The following is a 21,046-nucleotide window of genomic DNA, read 5'->3' as shown; positions in this document are numbered from 1 at the left end:
GATTACAGGCTATGAATAAACATGGGGAAATTGCATATAAGGAAGGCAGAACGACAGAAACAAATGGAAATCCTGTTGAACCATCAGAAAGAAATCCAATCCTAATGTTTATGGATAGTCTTACTTCACATCTCACTTCCGAAGCCGTTACTCTCTGCAGAGATAATTTCGTAACTAGGTTTCCCACCACACACAAGCTACAGATTTCAACCGTTGGATGTGCCACATTTCATACACCTCTGAAGACTGCCTATAGCAAAGCTTGTACTGACTATCTTGCTTATCATCCAGGCCAAGTGATAACAAAGCGAGACAATGTTCAACACTGCCTTTAGCAAAACTGCATTTTAAATAGTTCAATCAAGGACTTTATACACACAGAAATTGACCATTAAATTCACAGACATTATTAAGTGATGCAGGCATCGTGCCATCACTAACAATGGACAATGCAATCAATGAAATTTCTTCCCAGACATTCTACTTGGGATATCAGCAAATCCAAATGCAGAATTTGGTGCACTACCAGGGTCTGCAACTACAACAACCTGTATTTTAACTCCGTTACCGGAAGATGAACCTTTACCACGGTCTTCATCTAAGCCTACACTTCCTTCTATTTTATCTCCACTATCCCATGCAGAACTCTGTGTATTATCGGTGCCCTCAACTGCATATAAGTACACACCTATCGCTCCTTTACCTCCGTTACCTCAACTTGCGCCTAAGGAGGTAAAAAAAAAACCGAAGAAAAAGTTACCATCTCTACACATAACCAGCTCACAAATGAAAATAGCTCTGGAAGAAAAGAGAGCAATGAGAAGAAAAAAAGAGAAAATGAAGAGAAAAAATGAAAAGAGAATGTAAACTTTCGTTCGGCGTATGTTTTGGAATGAATCAAAGATAGGACCCTACAATACACTTTTGCGACTCATCCTCAAACTCCTCTATCGAAATAGAGTACGCAGACAGTGATTCTGATGGTGTTGATGATAGGGGTAGAGAAGACGGAAATGAGGTATAAATGTTCTCGATGCCAAGAATAGGCTCATGCCCAGTGTACGAACTTAAATTGCAGGAAAGCAAAGGAAAAATTTTAGATTTGTGGCTTCTGTGATAAATACATAATCACCACTTAAATGTTTTCTAAATAAATCTTTATTTCGTCGTCTTACTCATACCCCAAAGTCATCTCACCCTCCTTGTAGGGAAATTGACAGATAGTAATACTATTAACGAAAAATTGGTCTATCTAGAAAATTTTTAGTTTTAGGAAATGTTTAAGAGCTTGAATCTTAAGGGGACACATGAGACTTTCTTTTTCATGAATAAACTGTGACTTCAAAGCCAAGGCCAGAAATATCATATCTCAATGTCGTCAGATTATCCGACTTTTCCTCAATGGAATTTACTGTCAACAATACTTATTTGAAATTTAAAGGAAGCTTAAACTATTTCAATAAAAATTCTGTAGAATTAATTTTTTAAGTCGAGTTTTCTTAGGTGTTGCATTTTTGAACTGTGTCACTGTTCTTGCAAAGGTGTGATGTAGCCACTGGAGAAATATTAAAGCCGATGATGACCTACTCTGGAAGACCCTTCCACGCTTTCATACCGGCTCGTTCACGCATCATCAGCTAGCACCCATCGTATCCTAACTACAGAATACAAGGTCTCAGACAGCAAGCGCCAGAATAAAAACTTTAATCCAGCGCAATAAGAAAGGTAAACACGCCGCATTACCTTCCTAAAAATGATCTCACCTTGCTTTCGACTGTTAGTGTTTTATTTTACGACTGCAATTTCGGTATTATTACAAGATATTAAGGCCGCATTACGTCATTACAGCAGATGAATTGTTCACTTAACACAAACTCCTGCTGCTCAATCTAAGTGATTGACAAAACGGCAAATACGACTTATGAAATAACTTTCAAGATTAATTTCAACTACGAAACAGCTTGCGTTGGATAAAATTTGTGGTATTTTTGACTGCAATTTAACTGCAACTAAGAACGAGAATGGCGGCGTAATGAACGAATTCTAAAAACATGAAATGAATGGAACTGAATGAATCACCAGTTATTAGCTGCAGTAAAACCTGACTACCCGCGCCTAATCAAGCCAACCAGTAGCATATAAGCTGACGCTAACAGTAGCATTCCGAAATATGCAAACAATGGACAATGTTTATCACTGTAATGAGTGAACTTAATTACATTCCATCCAGCTATTAGGAAGTTTGATAAAGGCGAATTTTTCGGCACCGCTGCGTCACTGTCCATAATCCCGATTTATTCCTCTGGGCACTAAAAAAAAAATGTAACGCTTGGAGGACTGACATTAGGAATTACTTAGGTGCATCCAAAGTATTTAATTTCTTTTGGAATGAATAATTCCAGCTAAGCTGCAATAGTTTAATTAGTAATGTTTCTTTTTTACTTCTAGTTTGTTTCGGCTATTGGGAAATTGCCAAGACATCTGTAGATGTTACATCTGGTGAGTCTACTTACGTTTATAAATGTTGTTCCTAAAGTTCAGTTTGCTTATGTATTTACCTCTGTTTCGAATCGACGCCCATATTGCATCAATGAATAAACTGCCGACTGTTTACTTGTTTCTAGATTGTTATTGTTCTATTGTACTTGCACATGTTGGAGGTAATGGAAATGAGCGTTTGGCGTCATTGGCCGGGAGGCCCCTCGCGGGGCAGGTCCGACCGCCATATCGCAGGTCTTATTACATTCGGCGCCACATTGGGCGACCTGCACGCCGGATGGGGATGAAATGATGATGAACACAACACCCAGTCCCTGAGCGGAGAAAATCTCCGACCCAGCCGGGAATCGAACCCGGGCCCAGAGGACGGCAATCCGTCACGCTGACCACTCAGCTACTGGGGCGGACGTTGGAGGTAATGAACAAAGTATTTTTTCAGTATGTACAGTTGTGCATGTGATACACCGTGTAAAGTATGTTAGACATCTGTGAAACTGCATTCTATGGTTATTAATTGGAAACGAATTCTTATGTGTAGCACATATGTAAAATATGTTGAAGTTTTTATTTTATTCCTAAACAGTTTTTCCACGTCAGTTAGTTGCGCTAAACTAATGAATCCAACAATGTAGAATGTTTTCTGGAAATACTTTTCACAGTTACTGACCGTTTATTCTCCTTGATACTTTATGTTTACAGTTTAATCTTTGCTGATCAGAGATGTTAGTCCCGTTTCATTGATGATATAATTTTGTTATGATTTGTATCTATAGGTATGTTTTGTTTTTTGCTTACTATCTTTGTATTCGTTCTCGCTTTCCGAAATGTCAATAAAATTTTCTAGATAATTTTTTTATGTTTGAGATAGATTTGTTCATTACAGATATAGTTTGAATGAATTTTTGTGTGCGTATATACTTCTAATTCTTTCAAAATGTTCATCTTATGTCCTTTTGGTATTACCGCATTTTCGATACGTTCTGCTTTGTAGTTTTGGTTTGTGACATGCAGGTAAAAGATTGTTGATTGCTGTCGCAATTGCTTCTGTGTTCTTTGAATCTAATACCAAAATTTCGTTCAGTTTGACAAATATAGAATTTTGCGCAGTCATTACATCGAATTTTGTGCTTGGGTTGGTAAAAAAAAAAGTTTTTGGTTTTTACGCATCGAATTTTCGGTTTTAGATAGTTTGTTCGGAAAGCTAATTTTGTTTACGATGTGGCGTATTTTATTCGATATTGCCGGTAGGTACGTTGCTTTTTGTTTAGTTTTCTTTTCTCTTGCTAATTTGGATGGGCATCTTTTCCAACTAGATTTAAGTACATAAGTAAAATTATCTCTATGTACATTTTTTTATTAACAGTGGACTCACCAACTGTACCTTGCTCCAGCTGGGCTAGGCAGTTTTACGTACAGCCTACTTTCGTATCTCTCATGTCCAACGATTCCACAGTAACTTCGTCAGTGATTTATAAATTAGAGAAATAAGTTCACTTTATAAAATTTATAAAGCAGAGTTACAGCAAATTAAAGCATATAATAATAATAACAGTTACTTACCAAATACTTAGACAAAATTTTATGAAAACCTAACAAAATGTTTTTAAAACCCCTACCACCTAGCATCTACCGCCCACCATGAAAGCAGGTAGACCCACTCTTGGGTAGTAGGGACGAGTTTGACCAATACTGTTCACAGGTTTACTTGAGAAGGGCACCATGACAAGCGCGATTATAGTGGAAAAGAAACATTACTAATTAAGCTATTGCAGATTAACTGGGATTATTCATTATAAAATGTCATATGAGGTAGTTTATGCTGTGGGCTCGGCCGAAATGAAAATTTAATTTCCTGTTGCTGATCATAGTTCTGGCCTGTTTCTTCAAAAAGTAGTGAGTAGGCATTCTTTGCAGGACTAATACATAGTACTTCATTTCTAGCAGAAAAACTATCTACGCATATGATTCTGTATTCCATGCACTTTAGGTTTTAGAGATATAAGAGCGGTGTTTCGAACGAGTTGTTCTCTGGCAACAAAAATGGTATAAACTACGCGTCGTCCATTATCACTATGACTAGTTTACGACAGTCCACCACAAAGTGGAATTTACAACATAGTTTACTTTGGCTACATTTATTTGACAGCGAAAGTATATAAAAATGTCCTCAACCTGAAGACTAGTTGAACACCATAGTACTTTACTGGGCCTGAAACAACTGGAGGTGGTATGTCTCTGACCTTGGAACTACCTTATCCAGCCAATTATAGCTCAATTGCCCATTGCTGAAATGTACTGAACTGAGCAGATATCCTTGTTAAACTTTACGGAAGACTATTTTTTTCATTTAGCATCTCACTGTTGTCTTCGCTATTATTAGTGAAAATTTCTGATTCGCCGAATAATTGCGGGGGGGGGGGGGGGGGGTTGGGTTGGGTTGTTTGGGGATGGAGACCAGACAGCGAGGTCATCGGTCTCATCGGATCAGAAAAAGATGGGGAAGGAAGTCGGCCGTGCCCTTTCAGAGGAACCATCCCGGCATTTGCCTGGAGTGATTTAGGGAAATCACGGAAAACCTAAATCAGGATGGCCGGACGCGGGATTGAACCGTCGTCCTCCCGAATGAATAATTGCGTTTTAGGGCCTTCAATAATATTACTGACTCTCTATAATATTTTTATACTGATGAATAGAGCAGCTTTGTGGCTAAATGCGTGACAGACTACAAATACAAAGATCCATGTTCAGTCTTCAGTCAGTCGTTGGATTGTTTTCTGTCACTTATCACTTCTTTCATCTCTGGCAATGATTTATTAACGTGAAAAAGGTTGAGTTCTATCGTGCTTCGGAGGTTGCGTTAAACTGTCTAGTAAAGCACTGCAGCCCTCAAGCCAACTTTAGGATTGAAGACAGCTTTTCTTGCCACTGAACGAGTGACCGGCTTAATTTGAAATTTATGAATTTGTGTAGTTGTTAAAGTAATATTATTTCTTTGAAAAGTGTACATAGTCGGCCAACGTATCAGGCCTTGCAGGTACTATCCTGAATTTGTTGATTTCAGAGAGTGTTTACATGTCAGTGTATCTGTGCACATACTGTTTGCACCTGTGTTGTGATTTTCTGTTTGGATTAATCGCTGGATGTACACGTTCACGCACTGTGTTATTGCGCTGCTTCCACTTTGCAATCGCATATATCTGCATATTCAATCTTTCTCGGCGTATTCCACTGATAAATTCTTCTCTGGTTATCAGCCGAGTGGTGGCGTCGTCTTGTCGCAATGTTTCTATGAGTTTCGTGGATAGACTACTCATCTACCTTTGAACTTCAAACGATGGCTACAGCAGCTACAGTTTCTAGCATTACCTTTCGTTTTATGGTGCCATGCAACAAACCGTTCTTGCACCCATTAAAATGTCGACACACTTAAAAAGAAGTCACTTAAGCTTTCTTAATAGGATGTAAAACCTGAATGCCAGCTGTACAAGCTGATAATCTGCTAGTATGAAAAGACCAGCCCAGACGTGTAGGGCTTACTATAAAACAATCCCATGCAGAACTGGTTGACATCAATCTATCTTGCATTCCATCCGTCTGTGATATCAAAAGCGAGTACAGCGGAAAAACATGGGTCATCTCGTACGACACGAATAATTTTGTGAATGGGGCGAAAATAAATTACGTTCATCTCTTTCACACAATCACAGAATTTTGTAGCACTACTGTGTCTCTCCTGATAAGCTGTGCTACGTCAATCACACACACCTGACAGGAGTCACTGACGTTCATATTTTGAATGCTATGCTAGTCCTATTACGAGGTATGAAGTTTGCCGACAATTAAAGAAATTCATCTTCACCACAAGAACGCAGTACCAGCACAAATATATCGCATCTCTACAACTTCCCGATCGACCACGAACAATAAGTGAGTGTTGCTAAACTAACTCTGCTCAGAGGTGAACCACCACCAGCACAGTGAAGTATATGTACAACATCGATCATTTTACAGCAACTATGACCAAGTTACGTGGAATATGTCCTACTACGACTTTTTACCGATGATATTAAAATGTTGGAGGCGATATATCCCCGCTGTATGAAGTACCAGTAGCTGCTACATACACAAGTAGCAACAGCACTAGTGGTAGCGAAGTCAGGCTCCTTCCACAAGGAAGATGTGCATCTGAATGCAGTGAGCTCTTTCTTAGGTTGTCTTCGGAGCACAAAACACAAGTACCGCTCATTGTAGCTCAGATGTATACGTGGTAGGTTCCCTGCCGTCAGTCAGCATGTTGTTGGCCTATTCATATACAAAATGTTTCTCACATAGGAGGTAACTGCTACTGCTGCGAGTATGGTTATTATGAAAAAACTCAAAATACGGCAAAGAAGAATATGTTTCCGCTTATGTTTCGGAGCTTCACATTGACTTCCAGAATATTCTGAAGATCTTTTCCATTTCTGTCGTATGGCAGCGGTACCCTGTATTATACTGACACCATTATTTAGATTGATGGACACCAAGATGAGGAAATACGTAACTTTGAAAGAAAGAATGGGCGTGACTTTGAAGTGAGTAAAAAATTAATTTCTTTGCTGCCAAAATATCGGCAATTTTACTAAAATTTTAACAAATTATTTGTTGTAAATAAAAGTACATTAATCAACAAATAAACTAAATTCATTATTTTATTCATGACTGTAATTTTCAGTATAAATTTGACTCATCAGTTTCAAATAAATTTTATTATGCTTAACCGGTTTCAACAAATTAATCTGTCGTCTTCAGAAGCTTAGTTTACCAGACAGTCAATATCTTCTTCATTGAAGGATAACGCCATGATGTGTTCGGAAATTTACATATTCTATGTCTTTGTATTGTAAATATAAATATCATGATATTAGTGTTATACTAAGATGATGATGACTGACTGCTAAAGTAAGATACTGAAGATCACTAATTTGTCGAAACTAATAAATCATAATAAAATATACTTCCATTCGATGAGTGAAATTTATCCTGAAACAACTGATTTCAATGAAGTTTTTCCGTAATTATAGCTACTCATGTGTTGGATCTGCTAATAGCCATGACCTCAGAACTGACAATTTATCCAATGTGTTTTCGATTTATGGAATGGGAGAGGAGAGCATTGTGTGCAGTGCCATTCTGTCTGAGGATGGTGAAGACTCAAGTGGTGATCACTGATTTTCTTTTCCTGTGGCAACAAGATATCAAAAACGTTGTAATGTAATCTAGAATAAATCTTTTTTTATTAATCTCAATCACTTGGCATGAGAAGGTCCTACAGCACTTCTGCGGTGAAACACACTTCATCGAGTACAAACTGTGTCCTTCATCTTCAGACAATTACAGAAAACCTTCACTTTGTCGAATAGTGCATACTACTGATCAACAGTGTGCAAAGACAAGCTGCTCGCGAATGGTAATAAGCAGTGACGCATCCAAGTGGCAGGAAGATGCGGGTTAAAGGCGAGTCACTTGACAAACTACACCACAACTGTAGTGAGCCGAAGTAGAAACTCTACGCCTCCCGTATGAAAGGACGCCGTACGAGCCAAAGTAAAGCGAGTGACTTCAGCTCTCTGCAGTGGAGCTTGTCCTCCCATGGAATTTGATGATCAACACACGGTGTAGATCGTAACCTGGGCTCTTTTTTGTGCTGCATTTTCACCGATGATAATTTCGAAGAATGTAGTTCTAGTTCGTCAATGTTATCAGCGAGTACAAAAAATAAGCATCCTACAAATAGTAATATGGAGCATTGCAACAACATCATGCTTTTCACCGTGTGATCTTGGTTCACACCCAGATCGAGACATAGTCTCTTGAAACTGAGTTGCAGTAAAATCAGCTTTGTCTGTCCGTGGTCCATGCTGTAGGGCTGTCAATGAATATATACTGAGACAATGCCATTGAGACCATGTAGTAGTACTCCCCATCCTACCAAACCATTCTGCTTCTAACATGATAATTAGGGAAGGCACACCAACAACAACGGAAATTAAAAAGTAGTCAATCACCCCACGGGTAATTCGTTAACTTGGGGCCACTACGAATCGCTGCGCCATGTATGACAGTAGCTATGTATGCTAAACATCAACCTTCAAATGACACTTGTGACTAGGACAAAGTTGTCCTTAACTCAGAGACTGGTTTGAGTGCCGCAGTGTTTTACTAGGCATTGCTCTCCTGTTGGGGTGGTATCTACTTGCCTTACGCCACCTCTGCAGTGAATTAGCCAAGCAGTTGCAGGGTGACCTACAGTTAAACATGGATCTCCAAATCTCAGTGAAACTCGTAATTTTTCGCAAATACAAATCATTACCAGATGGGAAAGTAGTTACAAATGAAAGAAAAAAAATGTGGGATCCAACTGAGAATTGAACGAGACAAATGGTTCAAATGGCTCTGAGGGCTATGGGACTCGGCTGCTGAGGTGATCAGTCCCCTAGAACTACTTAAATCTAACTAAGCTAAGGACATCACACACATCCATGCCCGAGGCAGGATTCGAACCTGCGACCGTAGCTGTCGCGCGGTTCCAGACTGTAGCGCCTAGAACCGCTCGGCTGAACGAGACACCACCTTAGTCAATGAGCCATACTATTTGTCAATGTACGAGACTTTCATGTGATCTCTGGACACCATTGTATCAGAATGCCATGAATAGCAATGTAGTAGTGAGTGGTAAGGAATGGTTAACCTTCATCTCGCTGTTCATCAATTTATCTTAAGTCAAACAGCTGAAAGGTTTAAATACACTCAGAAACCAACAGTGCTTAAAGAAGAACGCTTTGTTCACTGTGATTTAAAGCAGAACTGATAACGGAACTAAGTTTTTCTCAGTTTTGTCGTTGTAAATTCTTTGGCTTCAAACTGAGGGCCTCCGTTTTTGCTTTAAGCAGTACCAACAACAGCTTGAACACAGAAAATTCAAAAATTCCCATTACTAAGCAGTCAAATTAATGCGCCCACCGCCTATTTTCGATGTCAACGTACTATAACACCTCTAACGGGAGCGGTTTATCTGATATTTGACAGGTTATGATCATTGGCCTTCGGTCCAAAGGTGGAAGCATTTCCGACACGGCTAAGTCTCTAAATGGTTCGCGTGCCGCGGTGATTGAAATAGCCTACACCGTTCATGCCAAAACAGCGCTATTCAAAACCGGCGCCAAGGTAACTGGTGCACCACGGGCCATAGATAACAGGGATGAGCGACGTATTCGAATATGGGTACGGGCGCATAGGTGTATTGAGCAGCTGACAAGCCAGACGAACCAAGGGGTTACTAACACTGTCTCCTCAGCGACCGTTGCTGTGTATGGGCCTCTGCAGCAGGAGCCTGTTTTGCACCCATGCTGACTGCTGGTCACCGGCGACGTCAGCACCGCAACCGGACATTCACCAAGAGACGACAGGTGGCCTTTTCAGATGAATCACGATTTAAGCTCCATCGGAGAATCGGTCGTTGGCGTATACGGCGTGAAACGTCTGAAAGCTAACACTCCGCAACCAAAAGGGAGCGTTATGGTCTGGGGAATGTTTTCGGGGCATTCCCTGATGAACTCGTCATTGTGGGAGGCACAGTTGATCAACGCAAGTCTGCATCTATCCTTGGGGACCATATCCGCCCCTACATGCAGCTTCCTCCCCCCCCCCCCCCCCCTTCCGTCGGCACGGTGACATCTACCAACAGGACAATCGAACGCGTCACACAGCTCGTGGCTTAAGTGTGGTGTTCGAAGAGCACCAGCGTGAGTTTACCGTACTCCCTTGGCCACCAAATTAGCCAGACGTAAAACCAATCGAAAATCTGTTGGACCACCTCGATCGGGCTGTTCTCGCCATGGATTCTCAACCGAGAAACCTAACGTAGCTGGCCACGGTATTGGAATCGGCATTGCTTCACATCCCTGTCGATACCTTCCAGAACATCACTGACACTTCCTGCACGTGTCGCATTAGAAAAGGTAGTTATTTAGGTTTCTGAAGGTAATCACTTAACGTCACTGGACAGTCTACTATTTCATAGTGAGAATACAAAAATGTATTAGATGCAAAATTTTGATCCCCATGATCTTACCATATAATGGAGATGACGTATGGTTTTATTTCATAATTTCTTTGGCATCATCAAGCGATGTACCGTGTGTACCCGCCCGACCATCCAGATTGAAGTTTTCTGTGGGTTCCCAACAACCCTTAAGGAGAATATTAACATGATTCCTTTGAAAAGGGCACCGCTGTTTCCTTAATCTTATTCCATCTCAGCTTGTGATTCCCTCAATTGATGATTCGTATGTAAGGCGTCCAATTCCTTATACACTTCTGAAGTTATTTTTGAGACCTATATGGCATACTTCCTCATCACGAAGTTTCTGTGTACGTTGTGAGCAGTATTTAAACCCCGATCTCTTGGTCACTGTTAGAACAGTATTGCTCAAGTATTTACTTTTTCGTCTCCCAAGCCACTCCCAATTGTCTTACCGGGAAAAAAGAACTGTTGAAATGGATGTACTGAAGAAGAATTTCACTCAGATCAGGTGAAGAAGTGAGTTGTGCACTATGGTGTGACGAGAGTACGGAAAACTGGATTACCATATGCCAGTATGAATTATTCTTCAGAAGTCGCCATCAAGTAAAAAAATTCATTTTCCACAAATAATATAATCACACTGTATCCTGAGAAATATCCAAAATAAGTGATAAAACTTAAGCTCTAATAATGTTCACAATCCTGAAAACAAAGTATATTATGGTTAATAAGTTCGCATCATTGCCTTTATTTAACAAGACTGCACCGGACTATTTTTGTCACATGTACTTTCTACAGTTTTAATTATCATCAGTTGGTGCCTTGTTTCAAAAGAATAAAGAAAATTTCGTTTGTAGTGATAAACGAAGACCCTCCGAAGTGGTGCCGGGACTTCCTCGACCTACGTCAGCTGTGGTTTGCGCGATACGGGGAACATTACGCCACTGCACAATCCTTTTATGAGTGTACAGTCACAGTATAACATGGATGAAAAAGTCTTAACTGCGCAGATATGGCTCAACTAAGATTCTGCCCGAGCCTATGGCTCCATCCTGCCTGAAACAGGGTGCCCAGCACATCCCAGATATATTAGGAGAAAAATTCAACGTTAACGTGTATGACACTCCCAAAAGAGCGCAGCGGACGAAAATTAATGTCTTTGGTGACAACTTAAAAAATACATGACATTCATTCATTCTATTAATAGTTGCCACGTACACAACTTTTTCTGAAAAAATATCCTTATGTGTGATTCACCGACGCTCAGTCAAACTCTAACTGTTCCTGACGATGACATCTAATTAGCAAGATTCAGCGACTCTTCGAATGAAATTCTCCGTCAGATATGTAGAGATCACTAATAATCCCATTTTCTCGATACAGGAAACAAAGCAAATGCAGTAAGTTACACTAAAAATTAAGAGCGACAAACGGAAGAGAAAGCAATTACTGCAGCAGTAATTAACTTGGTCACTTTCTCTTCCTTCGTTAAATGTCTACATACCAATGCTACATCTCAAAGCAGCAAATCTACTCGCTGTTTACAGAACTATTTTCCGTTTGTTATCACGCTTCTCATTCTCTCCTCGAAATACAACGAAAAATTCTTTTTCTCTCAGGGGTTACACAGGAACAGTAAGTTCGCAACACCAACAAGGGTCCGGAAAAAACACTAAAGTGTAGCAAGCAAGAAGTGCTGGACAATATGACCTAGCACAAAAGGCTATTGAAATGATAAATTTGGGGGGCATAGAATTCAACTGTGTCTACGTTCAACCACAGATATGTCTAACAGTTACCTACATTATACCTAGCTCCAAGTCATTTGTAGTTAAATTTATGAGAACACGTTTACGCTGATTGAGTCTTCCTCGTCGCTGTTTGGTAAAACATGTTAAGATTTATAAATGAAACGCACAAAGATGTGGATGTACTACAGTATAAATTTATTTAACTAATGTGTCTGATGAAGGCCTTGTAAAAGGAAAACTAATTAACTGATTACAACAATACCGTCAAACACATCTACATTTTCGAGCGCACATTCAGTTTATTAAAAACCGTTGTAAACCATCAATCAAAAATAACTCACCTTCCGGTAGTAAATCTTTCTTGACGACCAGGTCAATGAAATAATTAGTGACGTAGTAGAGATGACCCATTCCGAGAGGATTGAAGCTGGATGAGGAATTATAGTTGTTGGACGTTTTGGCCTCGCTGAAGGGGGAGTCGAAGTATCCCGTGAGGTTGGTCGTGCCACCAGCACTGGGCGCACAGCCGAGCGTCGCCATGGTGATGACCAAAGCTGTCGGTAATGTCATGGTGAAGCTCATGGCGCTGCGTGTTTCGGTACAGCACAGCACCGCACCACACCACACCACACCACACCTCGCACCAACAACCTCAACCAAGCGCCGCCGAGCGCCAACTAATCTGTGCGCAACGGGACAGGCTGACGCCTGCTGGCTGCCGCAGCGCCCCTAGCGGCCGCCGCTCGCACTACCTGAAACATGAAAAAGAGAAGCTTCATTATCGCAGCTTAGAAACGAACAGAGAAATAAAAAAGCAGACTGGACGATAAAATTGACACCTGAGAAAGTAACAATGCTACATCTATAAATGTTCAACAATGCTTACAGGTATATTACATCGGTAAACTGAAGGGCTAATGTAAACGGTGAACATAGTTGCTTCCCAAATGAATGCAAAAAAGTAGCTCATACGTCGGTGCGCGCGAACTTGCGTATACTGTGCAAAAAGTATACAGAAATCCTCCTTTTACGATTCCGTGAGAATGTGGCTAGCATATCTGACAATCCACAAGTTCGTCCGTGACAGCTGAACATTTTTCTTCTTCTCTCTTTTAATCCTGATAGCCGATGGAAGTCTTCCTTACTGGTATTTGCTCGTTACATACTGTCCTGTCCGCAAAAGTGAAACGATTGGTGAACGGACATACCGGCTGCAGCAACTGCAGGCGGAACGATGAACCGATATCGAAGGTAAGGAGACAGGAGGCAGTGGAAATCAGTCTATTAGGAAAGCAAATCGAATCCTCAGTACATGCAGTCGTCTAAATCGCATGACAGCTGCTATCACTGGAAAAAAAAATATCTGCAGAGAGAAACTAACTTCCACATCATTATCTGGGGGGAGGGGGTTGGGGGAGATTGCTAAGGTGCGAATTTATCAGGACGATGATTAAACAAAGCAATCTTTTAACCGTTCTGAGTATGGAATACTATAAGTTTGAGTATAACTGAAAAACCAGAAAATCGTAAGGAGATCAGAATAGGAAAGTAAAAATATTAAAAGCCCTTTCGACGACCAGATCCTTAAGGCCCGTTGCACACTTACGCGGATGGTCCGCGTTCCGCGCGCGGTTGGCGGACCCGCGTCATGGTTCACACAGTCGGGCGGATGCGCGCGGTTGTGTGCAGTCGAGTGAACGCGGTCTTCCCTGCACTGTGCTGGATCTCATCTGTGGTGTAACACATCGTTCTGTTTGATCGGATGTATAGAGATGAGCTCGCTGCAAGTATAAGTCATTTCAGCCTATATGATATACAAAAAGAGAAATTCCACGCGCGAGAGACGGTTTTGGGTGCATCCTATGGTGGAACAAAGATGTACGAAAGGAGTGTTCGTCATATTGTATTCCGAATTGCGCAAAGACTAAGAGAAATTTAATGCATATTTTCGTATGTCTATTCGTTGCTTTGACGAGCTTGTCAGCAAAATACAAGACAACCTGACACTTTCAAGTCTCAGAAGGATACCTATTACTCGGATGACGATTAAGTTTAATAATATATTTAATCATTCAAAGCTTTGCTACAACTATGTATTATATTCGTTTGGCAATAGACAATTTTACATATGTATTGTATTACTACTGAATTCCCATAATTTTTATAACATCTCCCAAGATGATGATGACGTTGATTGGGCTGGAGAGGGATGGGGAGTCGCAATTTGTGTCTGTACGGACGGATCCCTGCGGTACTGCGTTGATTGGTTAGGATGCTGTTGGGATATTGAAGGTGGGGCGTAGGTAAAATAGGTCGGTGGATAGTGGAAAGAGCTGATGGGAGCTGGGGGGTGTATGTTTAAATTAGCCTGATTTGTTTGCTTAATCGACATAAGCAGTTGAAGTACCTGAGTACGAAATAATAGCTTCTGTTCAACATTTAATGTCTTCACAGAGGGCAACAGCGAAACAAAGAATGCTCGGTCGTCGTCTTCCTCCTTTTCCTTACCACCTTTTAATAATGTAAGTAAATTATCTTCAAATTCTGTGCTCTTGATAGGCCTCTTCCTTCTGAACGATTGTTTTTCGGTGTTGACATTCAGTCGGACATCATCGGTTTGTTCTTCAGAGGGTTCGTCTCGACTGTTTTCTGCGAGTGCATTGTTGTTATACAGATTATCTTGCACGACTGATACTGAGTCAAAGTTACTCTCTGTTGTTGCATCTCGGAGACGGTCAAGAAAGTGTAACTGCTCATGGTAGATGTATTTTGGTCTCTTAGTCGCTGTTCATCCGGACCTCGTTTGATTTATTCTAGAGCGGCTTTTAAAATAGGCATCCCGTGCAGTTTTCCATCTCGTCTGGATCTTGTCAACTGAAATAACAAGGCCGCTAAGTCTTTTATTACTGGGGACGCGTACATATATATTTTAACAAGGAATACATCTAAGGTTTTATGTCAGCGTAGCCGACTTAATACCTAGAATTAAGTCTACTTTTCTCTGTGAATGTACATTAGTATCAAATATATGCTTTACACGTTACAGGTATCTTGGAAGCTGAAACACATTTACAGATCTGCATTACTCTATTTAATGGATGCATTAACAATTGGACAGATTACAAGGCACGTGAGCGCCACTATTTGGACTACGTTAAGAGAAGAATGCATGCCTGAGCCCTCAACAGACAAATGTAACGAAATTAGCCATGGTTTCCGAAATGTCGCCAATTTTCCTCATTGCATCGGAGCCCTGGATGGAAAACATATTCGTCTAGTAAACCCTATCAAAAGTGGATCACTTTTCTTCAATTACAAGAATTATTTCTCCATTATTCTTACTGCCATCTGTGACACTAACTATTGTTTCACGTTCATTGACGTCGGAGGATACGGAAGGAACTGTGATTCAAATATTTTTAAAAACAGCGTCTTTTGAAGGAAACTGGAAAAAGGAAAATTAGCGTTACCCCCACCAAAGCCACTGCCAGGTACACATGACTCTCCAGTGCCATATGTTTTTGTGGCAGACGAAGGCTTCGCATTAACACAACATGTGTTAAGGCCGTATGCGCGAAAAAACATGACTCACAAAAAGAAGATTTTCAATTGCCGACTTACCCGAGCCCGAAGGTTTATTGAATGTACTTTCGGAATATTAAGCCACAAGTGGAGGGTTTTTCACCGGCCCCTGAATGTCAATCTTGATCTAGCAGTATCTATTATCAAAACGTGCTGCATTTTGCCTACTTTTGTTCGAGTAAGAGACGGATACAACTTTGAAGATACCCTGTATGTTACCGGCTTCGAAGATGTGGCAGAAACTACACCTGTCAGTAAATCGGGTAATACTGTACGAGATAAATTTGCGAAATATTTTGTCGGTAGAAGAGCTGTGCCCTGGCAGGAATCAAAAATTCACTGAACACAAGCCATTGATCTCAATGACCAACATTTGCGGTTGTGTATAGTTTTTCAACATAATCAATGTTTGTATTGTGCATAAACTGGACTTGTGAATGTCTATAATGCTATAATTGTATATCATTGTATTTTGTATAGAACTACAATAAAAATACAAGGAAAATATGCGTCTACTTCCACACTTTTTCTGATCTGCCTCATTCAGACCTTCAAGGCCGAGTATTATATTTGCACAGACGTCTAGCCACACCTTCAATCGCATTTCACGGTTCTTGTAGTCCTCATGCGATGGATCCCATATGTGAGGCCTTCCTTCAACTTCGGCAATTAACATGTCTGTATCGATTTCGCAAGACATTCTGGAAACTTCTTAAATCACACCCATATTTGCCACACTAGTCGAATGTTACGGCTGAAATGAGGTACTCCGCTTCTACTGCGCGCGCGGTACCCGCAGGAATGTGCACGCACCAACTTGTTTCTGTATATTCAACTGACGCGGACGGTCCGCGGCGCGCAAGGGCTGCGCGGACGGCTCCGCCTCTTGCAGACCATCCGCGTACTGTGTGGTGCCCCATTGGAATACGTGACTACCAACAGCGCGCGGAACGCGGAGCGCGGACCATCCGCGTAAGTGTGCAACGGGCCTAAGGAAGCATCGCTTTTCCGTACTTCGGAAGGAAATCGAAGGCGTCATTTTCAAAGAAATGGGACACAGCACCTCGCTCGATGATTAATGAGGTGGACAGAAAGAAGAGGAAGACTACTGCGGTTCGTCAGATATTAAAACACTTGACAAGTTATTTGTTTATGAGATGGGCAAATTGTTGTGAAAAGTAAGTATTACAGGGTGAACTTGCTTACGAGGAATGGTGAGATAGAATTTTATTCTTGATACTGAAATGATATTTGCACAATCAATGTATAGGTTTACATGGAGGCTTCCACGCCCAATATCTATGTCCTTGGTGATTTTTGTTTTATGGAGTTAAGGTGAGATTCAAGGGATATTTATTTTTTGCCTATCGTTTCGTCTTCCAATGCAGGTGACATCATTAGAAACTGTGAGTTAGATAAGAATAGCATATTTAAACAAGCTCAGCAAGTCGAACTGTTTATACGTATCTCAAAAAATCGTTCAAATGGCTCTAAGCACTATGGGACTTAACATCTGAGGTCATCAGTCCCCTAAGACTTAGAACTACTTAAACCTAAGGACATCACACACATCCCTGCCCGAGGCAGGATTCGAACCTGCGACCGTAGCAGCAGCGCGGTTCCGGACTGAAGCGCCTAGAACCGCTCGGCCACAACGGCCGGCTATCTCAACAGTCGTTCACGACATCATGCCCAAATCGCGGAGTCGCGCCGACGTGTGTTTTGGATGATTGAAGGTGGGGAAGACATGGCACTGTTTGCTTTATGAAGCACTAAGGTCCGCAACTTGTCTAATACTCCTCCTCCCCCCCCCCCACCACTCTCTCTCTCTCTCTCTCTCTCTCTCTCTCTCTCTCTCCCTCTCTCTCCCCCTCTCCACTTTCAGCACGTGGATTTCTACGGCCTCTGTACACCGTCGCTCATTAGTGGCCTTAATCGACTGGAGCAGGGAACACTCAAACAACACAACAACTCTTCCGCGTAGTCGAACATATAACACACGGCTACAACATGAACAAAGCCACAGGGGCCTTGTTCCTGGACATCGAAAATGCTTTCGACAGTCTTTGGCACAACGGCCTTATACGCAAACTAAGCGAAGCTGGTTTCCTGGACGGACTCGTACGTCTCATACACTCATATCTCACGAACAGATGTTTCAACAGCGAGGTGCAGGGCAAACAATCGACACAGCACGGTATCCAAGCTGGAGTACCCCAGGGAAGCATCCTAGGGCCCGTCTTGTTCAACCTGTACATTAACAACTTCCCAGCAACACAAAACACGACGTTAGCCATCTATGCGGATGACACAGCCATCCTCGCGCAAGATTGGACACCGTCGAATATTAATTCAAGAATACAGACGGCACTGATAACTGCCGAGCCTTGGTTGGAGAGATGGCGTATTAAAGTAAACGTCGACAAGTGCGAAGCAGTTCTGTTTACACGCAGACCGAAACTACTGTGCAAACATCAACACAGTTGACAGATACACGCCCAATACGTTTCCAAGAGAAAGTCAGATATCTCTGTGTCTGGCTGGACCGGAAACTTACATAGGGGGACCACGTCGAATACGTTGCCAACGGAGCGCACACGAGACTCAAATAACTGTACCCAATGCTCAACAGCGAAAGCACACTGAATACGAGGGTGTCGAGGTCTATATGACACTGATTAGACCACTACTGAGGTACGCAGCTTCCGTCTGGGGATATGCAGCTCCTATATGATTGCGCCGCCTGCAGATTATACTGTACAAAGTGCTACGAATCATTAGCAACGCTCCACGCTACACATGCACCGTGGATCTTCTCAATGAATACTGCCTTGGAACCCTCAAGGAAGTATTAAAAAAAAACACGCCCCACAGCTATACAGGAACTCGAGACACTCTAACAGTCCTGTTATCCTTACCCTGGGAAACTATGATCACAAACATAGCCAAAGACACGGCTAGCTAGGGCAAAACCACCTATGGCAAGATAACACACACCAACAAGCGACAAACGTCGGCAAGCCCCTGCATATTAGCAACGTTGACTGGAAATACCAGCTGCTACTAAAGCCGACCAACAGGCTACAGCATGGAAATCGAAGAGCTCGCCCACTGACGCACAAACAAATCGCCAACATCACCCTACACTGTGCATCTGATATATGACCTATTGGACACAAAACGATGATGAACCTAACTGTTTCAGGTTTGCTGACGCTGACCGAGAGATCAACACCGGCACCCAGCGGCAGCCGCCGAGTAATAGCACCGCACAACGTCAACATGCATGATACCCACTACTAAGAAAGCCTACCCTTGTATGACCTGTCGCAGGCAGCAAGACATCCGCTACTGCTCTTACCATCCGAACTAACTATCGCAGAGGTTTTTTTCCCTTGGCTCTTGCCATAGCACTTTCTTCCCTCTGCCCTTCAAACCGCTACCCTTCGTTCGACTTTCGACCCAATCTGTCTCCAGATGAGCGCATATTAATGGTTAACCTAAACCGGACGTACGCAAATATCGCAGTACCCACATCCTGGGACACCTCACTTTAGTGAAAACTGACCCTTATGCAGAGATGACAGTAGACCTGTTAGGTTGGCCATCATGGCGGTGTGGGCGTGGAGGGGCTCCACCTCTTGTAAAATGGAGCAGGGAATTGCAGGGAGTGATGGAATTCCAAAACCGCTATCAGTGGCGAAAATATGATGCCGAAGTCATAAAACCTGGACTATGGAGCAAAGAAATGTCATTTCGTCGGATGAGTCTTGTTTCATACCGTTTCCAACTTCTGACCGAATTTTATTCCCAAGAATGAGATATGGCGGTGGTTCGGTCATGTTTTGGGCAGCCATGTCGTGGTATTCCTAGTACCCCACGATGATCGCTTTGCAAAATGCCATTACTGCCAAGGACTATGTGACCATTTATGCTGATCAGATCCAGCCCATGGTGCAATGTTTTTTTTTCTTTTTTTCCAGTGATGATGTGGTATTCCAAGACGACAGGTCCTGTGTTCACACAACTCGCACCGTCCAGGACTGGTTTTGTGAGCACGAGGATGAATTGTCACATCTCCTATGGCCACCTGTCACCACTTGTAAATATTATTGAAACCTTGTGGTCTACTTTGTAAAGAAGGGTACGTGATCGTTGTCCGCCTCCATAGTCGTTATCTGACCTTGCCACTATTTAGCAGATTGCCTTGAAAACTATTCAGGACCTATATTTATCCATTAAGAGACGACTGCAAGCTGTTTTGAATGCCAGCGCGTTTCTTAATGTATTGTGTTTTCGGTGTTTCCATGTCTGTCCAACACCTGTACACACAAGCGAAAAGAGACGTTAGAGAAAGTTTTCGGTTAACTCAGGAGGTGAGTGAGTGATGGTCAACAGAAGGATCTAATTATAAGTGTATGCCCCACCTTGATACGGAGTCTCGTCCAAAGAACCTCGCATGCAGCTTCAATTTCGATTTCAGTAGATTTGAATTTCTTGTCTACTGCGACAACAAATACATCACCACCATTCCCCATTAACCTTTCATTTTAGTATACAGGGTATGCTGATACTTTCCCCAAAAATCTCACTAATATCAACTTCAGGTTTTAAACCGCTTCTTTGAATAGTATTATAATACGTGATCTTCACTCCTTTTTAAGAGTTATTCAAACTCTAGCACTTTGACGCCAATGTTTGAGCAGTTAACTACTTGCATTTTAATAGTCTCACCTGTGGGTGAGATCTTGCACTGATACTTCTCGGTTTGCTACGGCTATCGTATCTTTTGAATCTAGGCTGTTGGCAACTAACTGGATATCTCGATTACAATATTGGTATAAAGCGACAGAGTCTTCCTTAAAGAGCTAGTGAGGTAACATTTCACTAATCATTTGAGTCTGTATGGTCAACGCCACCAATTCCCATGAGGGGTTGGTAGGGTCCTCTCCTGGAAACGTAACCGCTTCCCTTCATGGATTTAGGGAGCGGTCATCTGTTTGTACTACGATAAATGCGTTGAAGAATATGTTTTCGACTGAGAACTAAGTTACTGCAACACTATGTAGTGGATGGCATCATTTCTACGAGAGGTGTATAGGAGTGATAGAAACTAGAGTTCCCCTTCCAGACGGAAAAAGACGTAGGC

General features: G+C 41.8%; 1 protein-coding gene across 4 annotated transcripts in view; it reads right to left on the bottom strand.

Moving 5' to 3' along the window:
• The window catches only part of LOC124596381 (prominin-like protein), a 527,082-nt gene that overhangs the window by 402,782 nt on the left and 103,254 nt on the right, over positions 1-21,046 (bottom strand). For all 4 annotated transcript variants that reach the window (XM_047135497.1, XM_047135496.1, XM_047135495.1 and 1 more), the window contains exon 2: positions 12,657-13,067. In XM_047135497.1, coding sequence (XP_046991453.1) covers positions 12,657-12,897 — 241 coding nt within the window. In that variant the 5' untranslated portion in view covers positions 12,898-13,067. The remainder of the gene's footprint in view (positions 1-12,656; positions 13,068-21,046) is intronic.

The sequence above is a fragment of the Schistocerca americana genome, chromosome 2 (assembly GCF_021461395.2).
Source record: "Schistocerca americana isolate TAMUIC-IGC-003095 chromosome 2, iqSchAmer2.1, whole genome shotgun sequence".
In the NCBI taxonomy this organism is placed as follows: Eukaryota; Metazoa; Arthropoda; class Insecta; order Orthoptera; family Acrididae; genus Schistocerca; species Schistocerca americana.
This window is presented reverse-complemented; position numbering and strand designations above follow the sequence as displayed.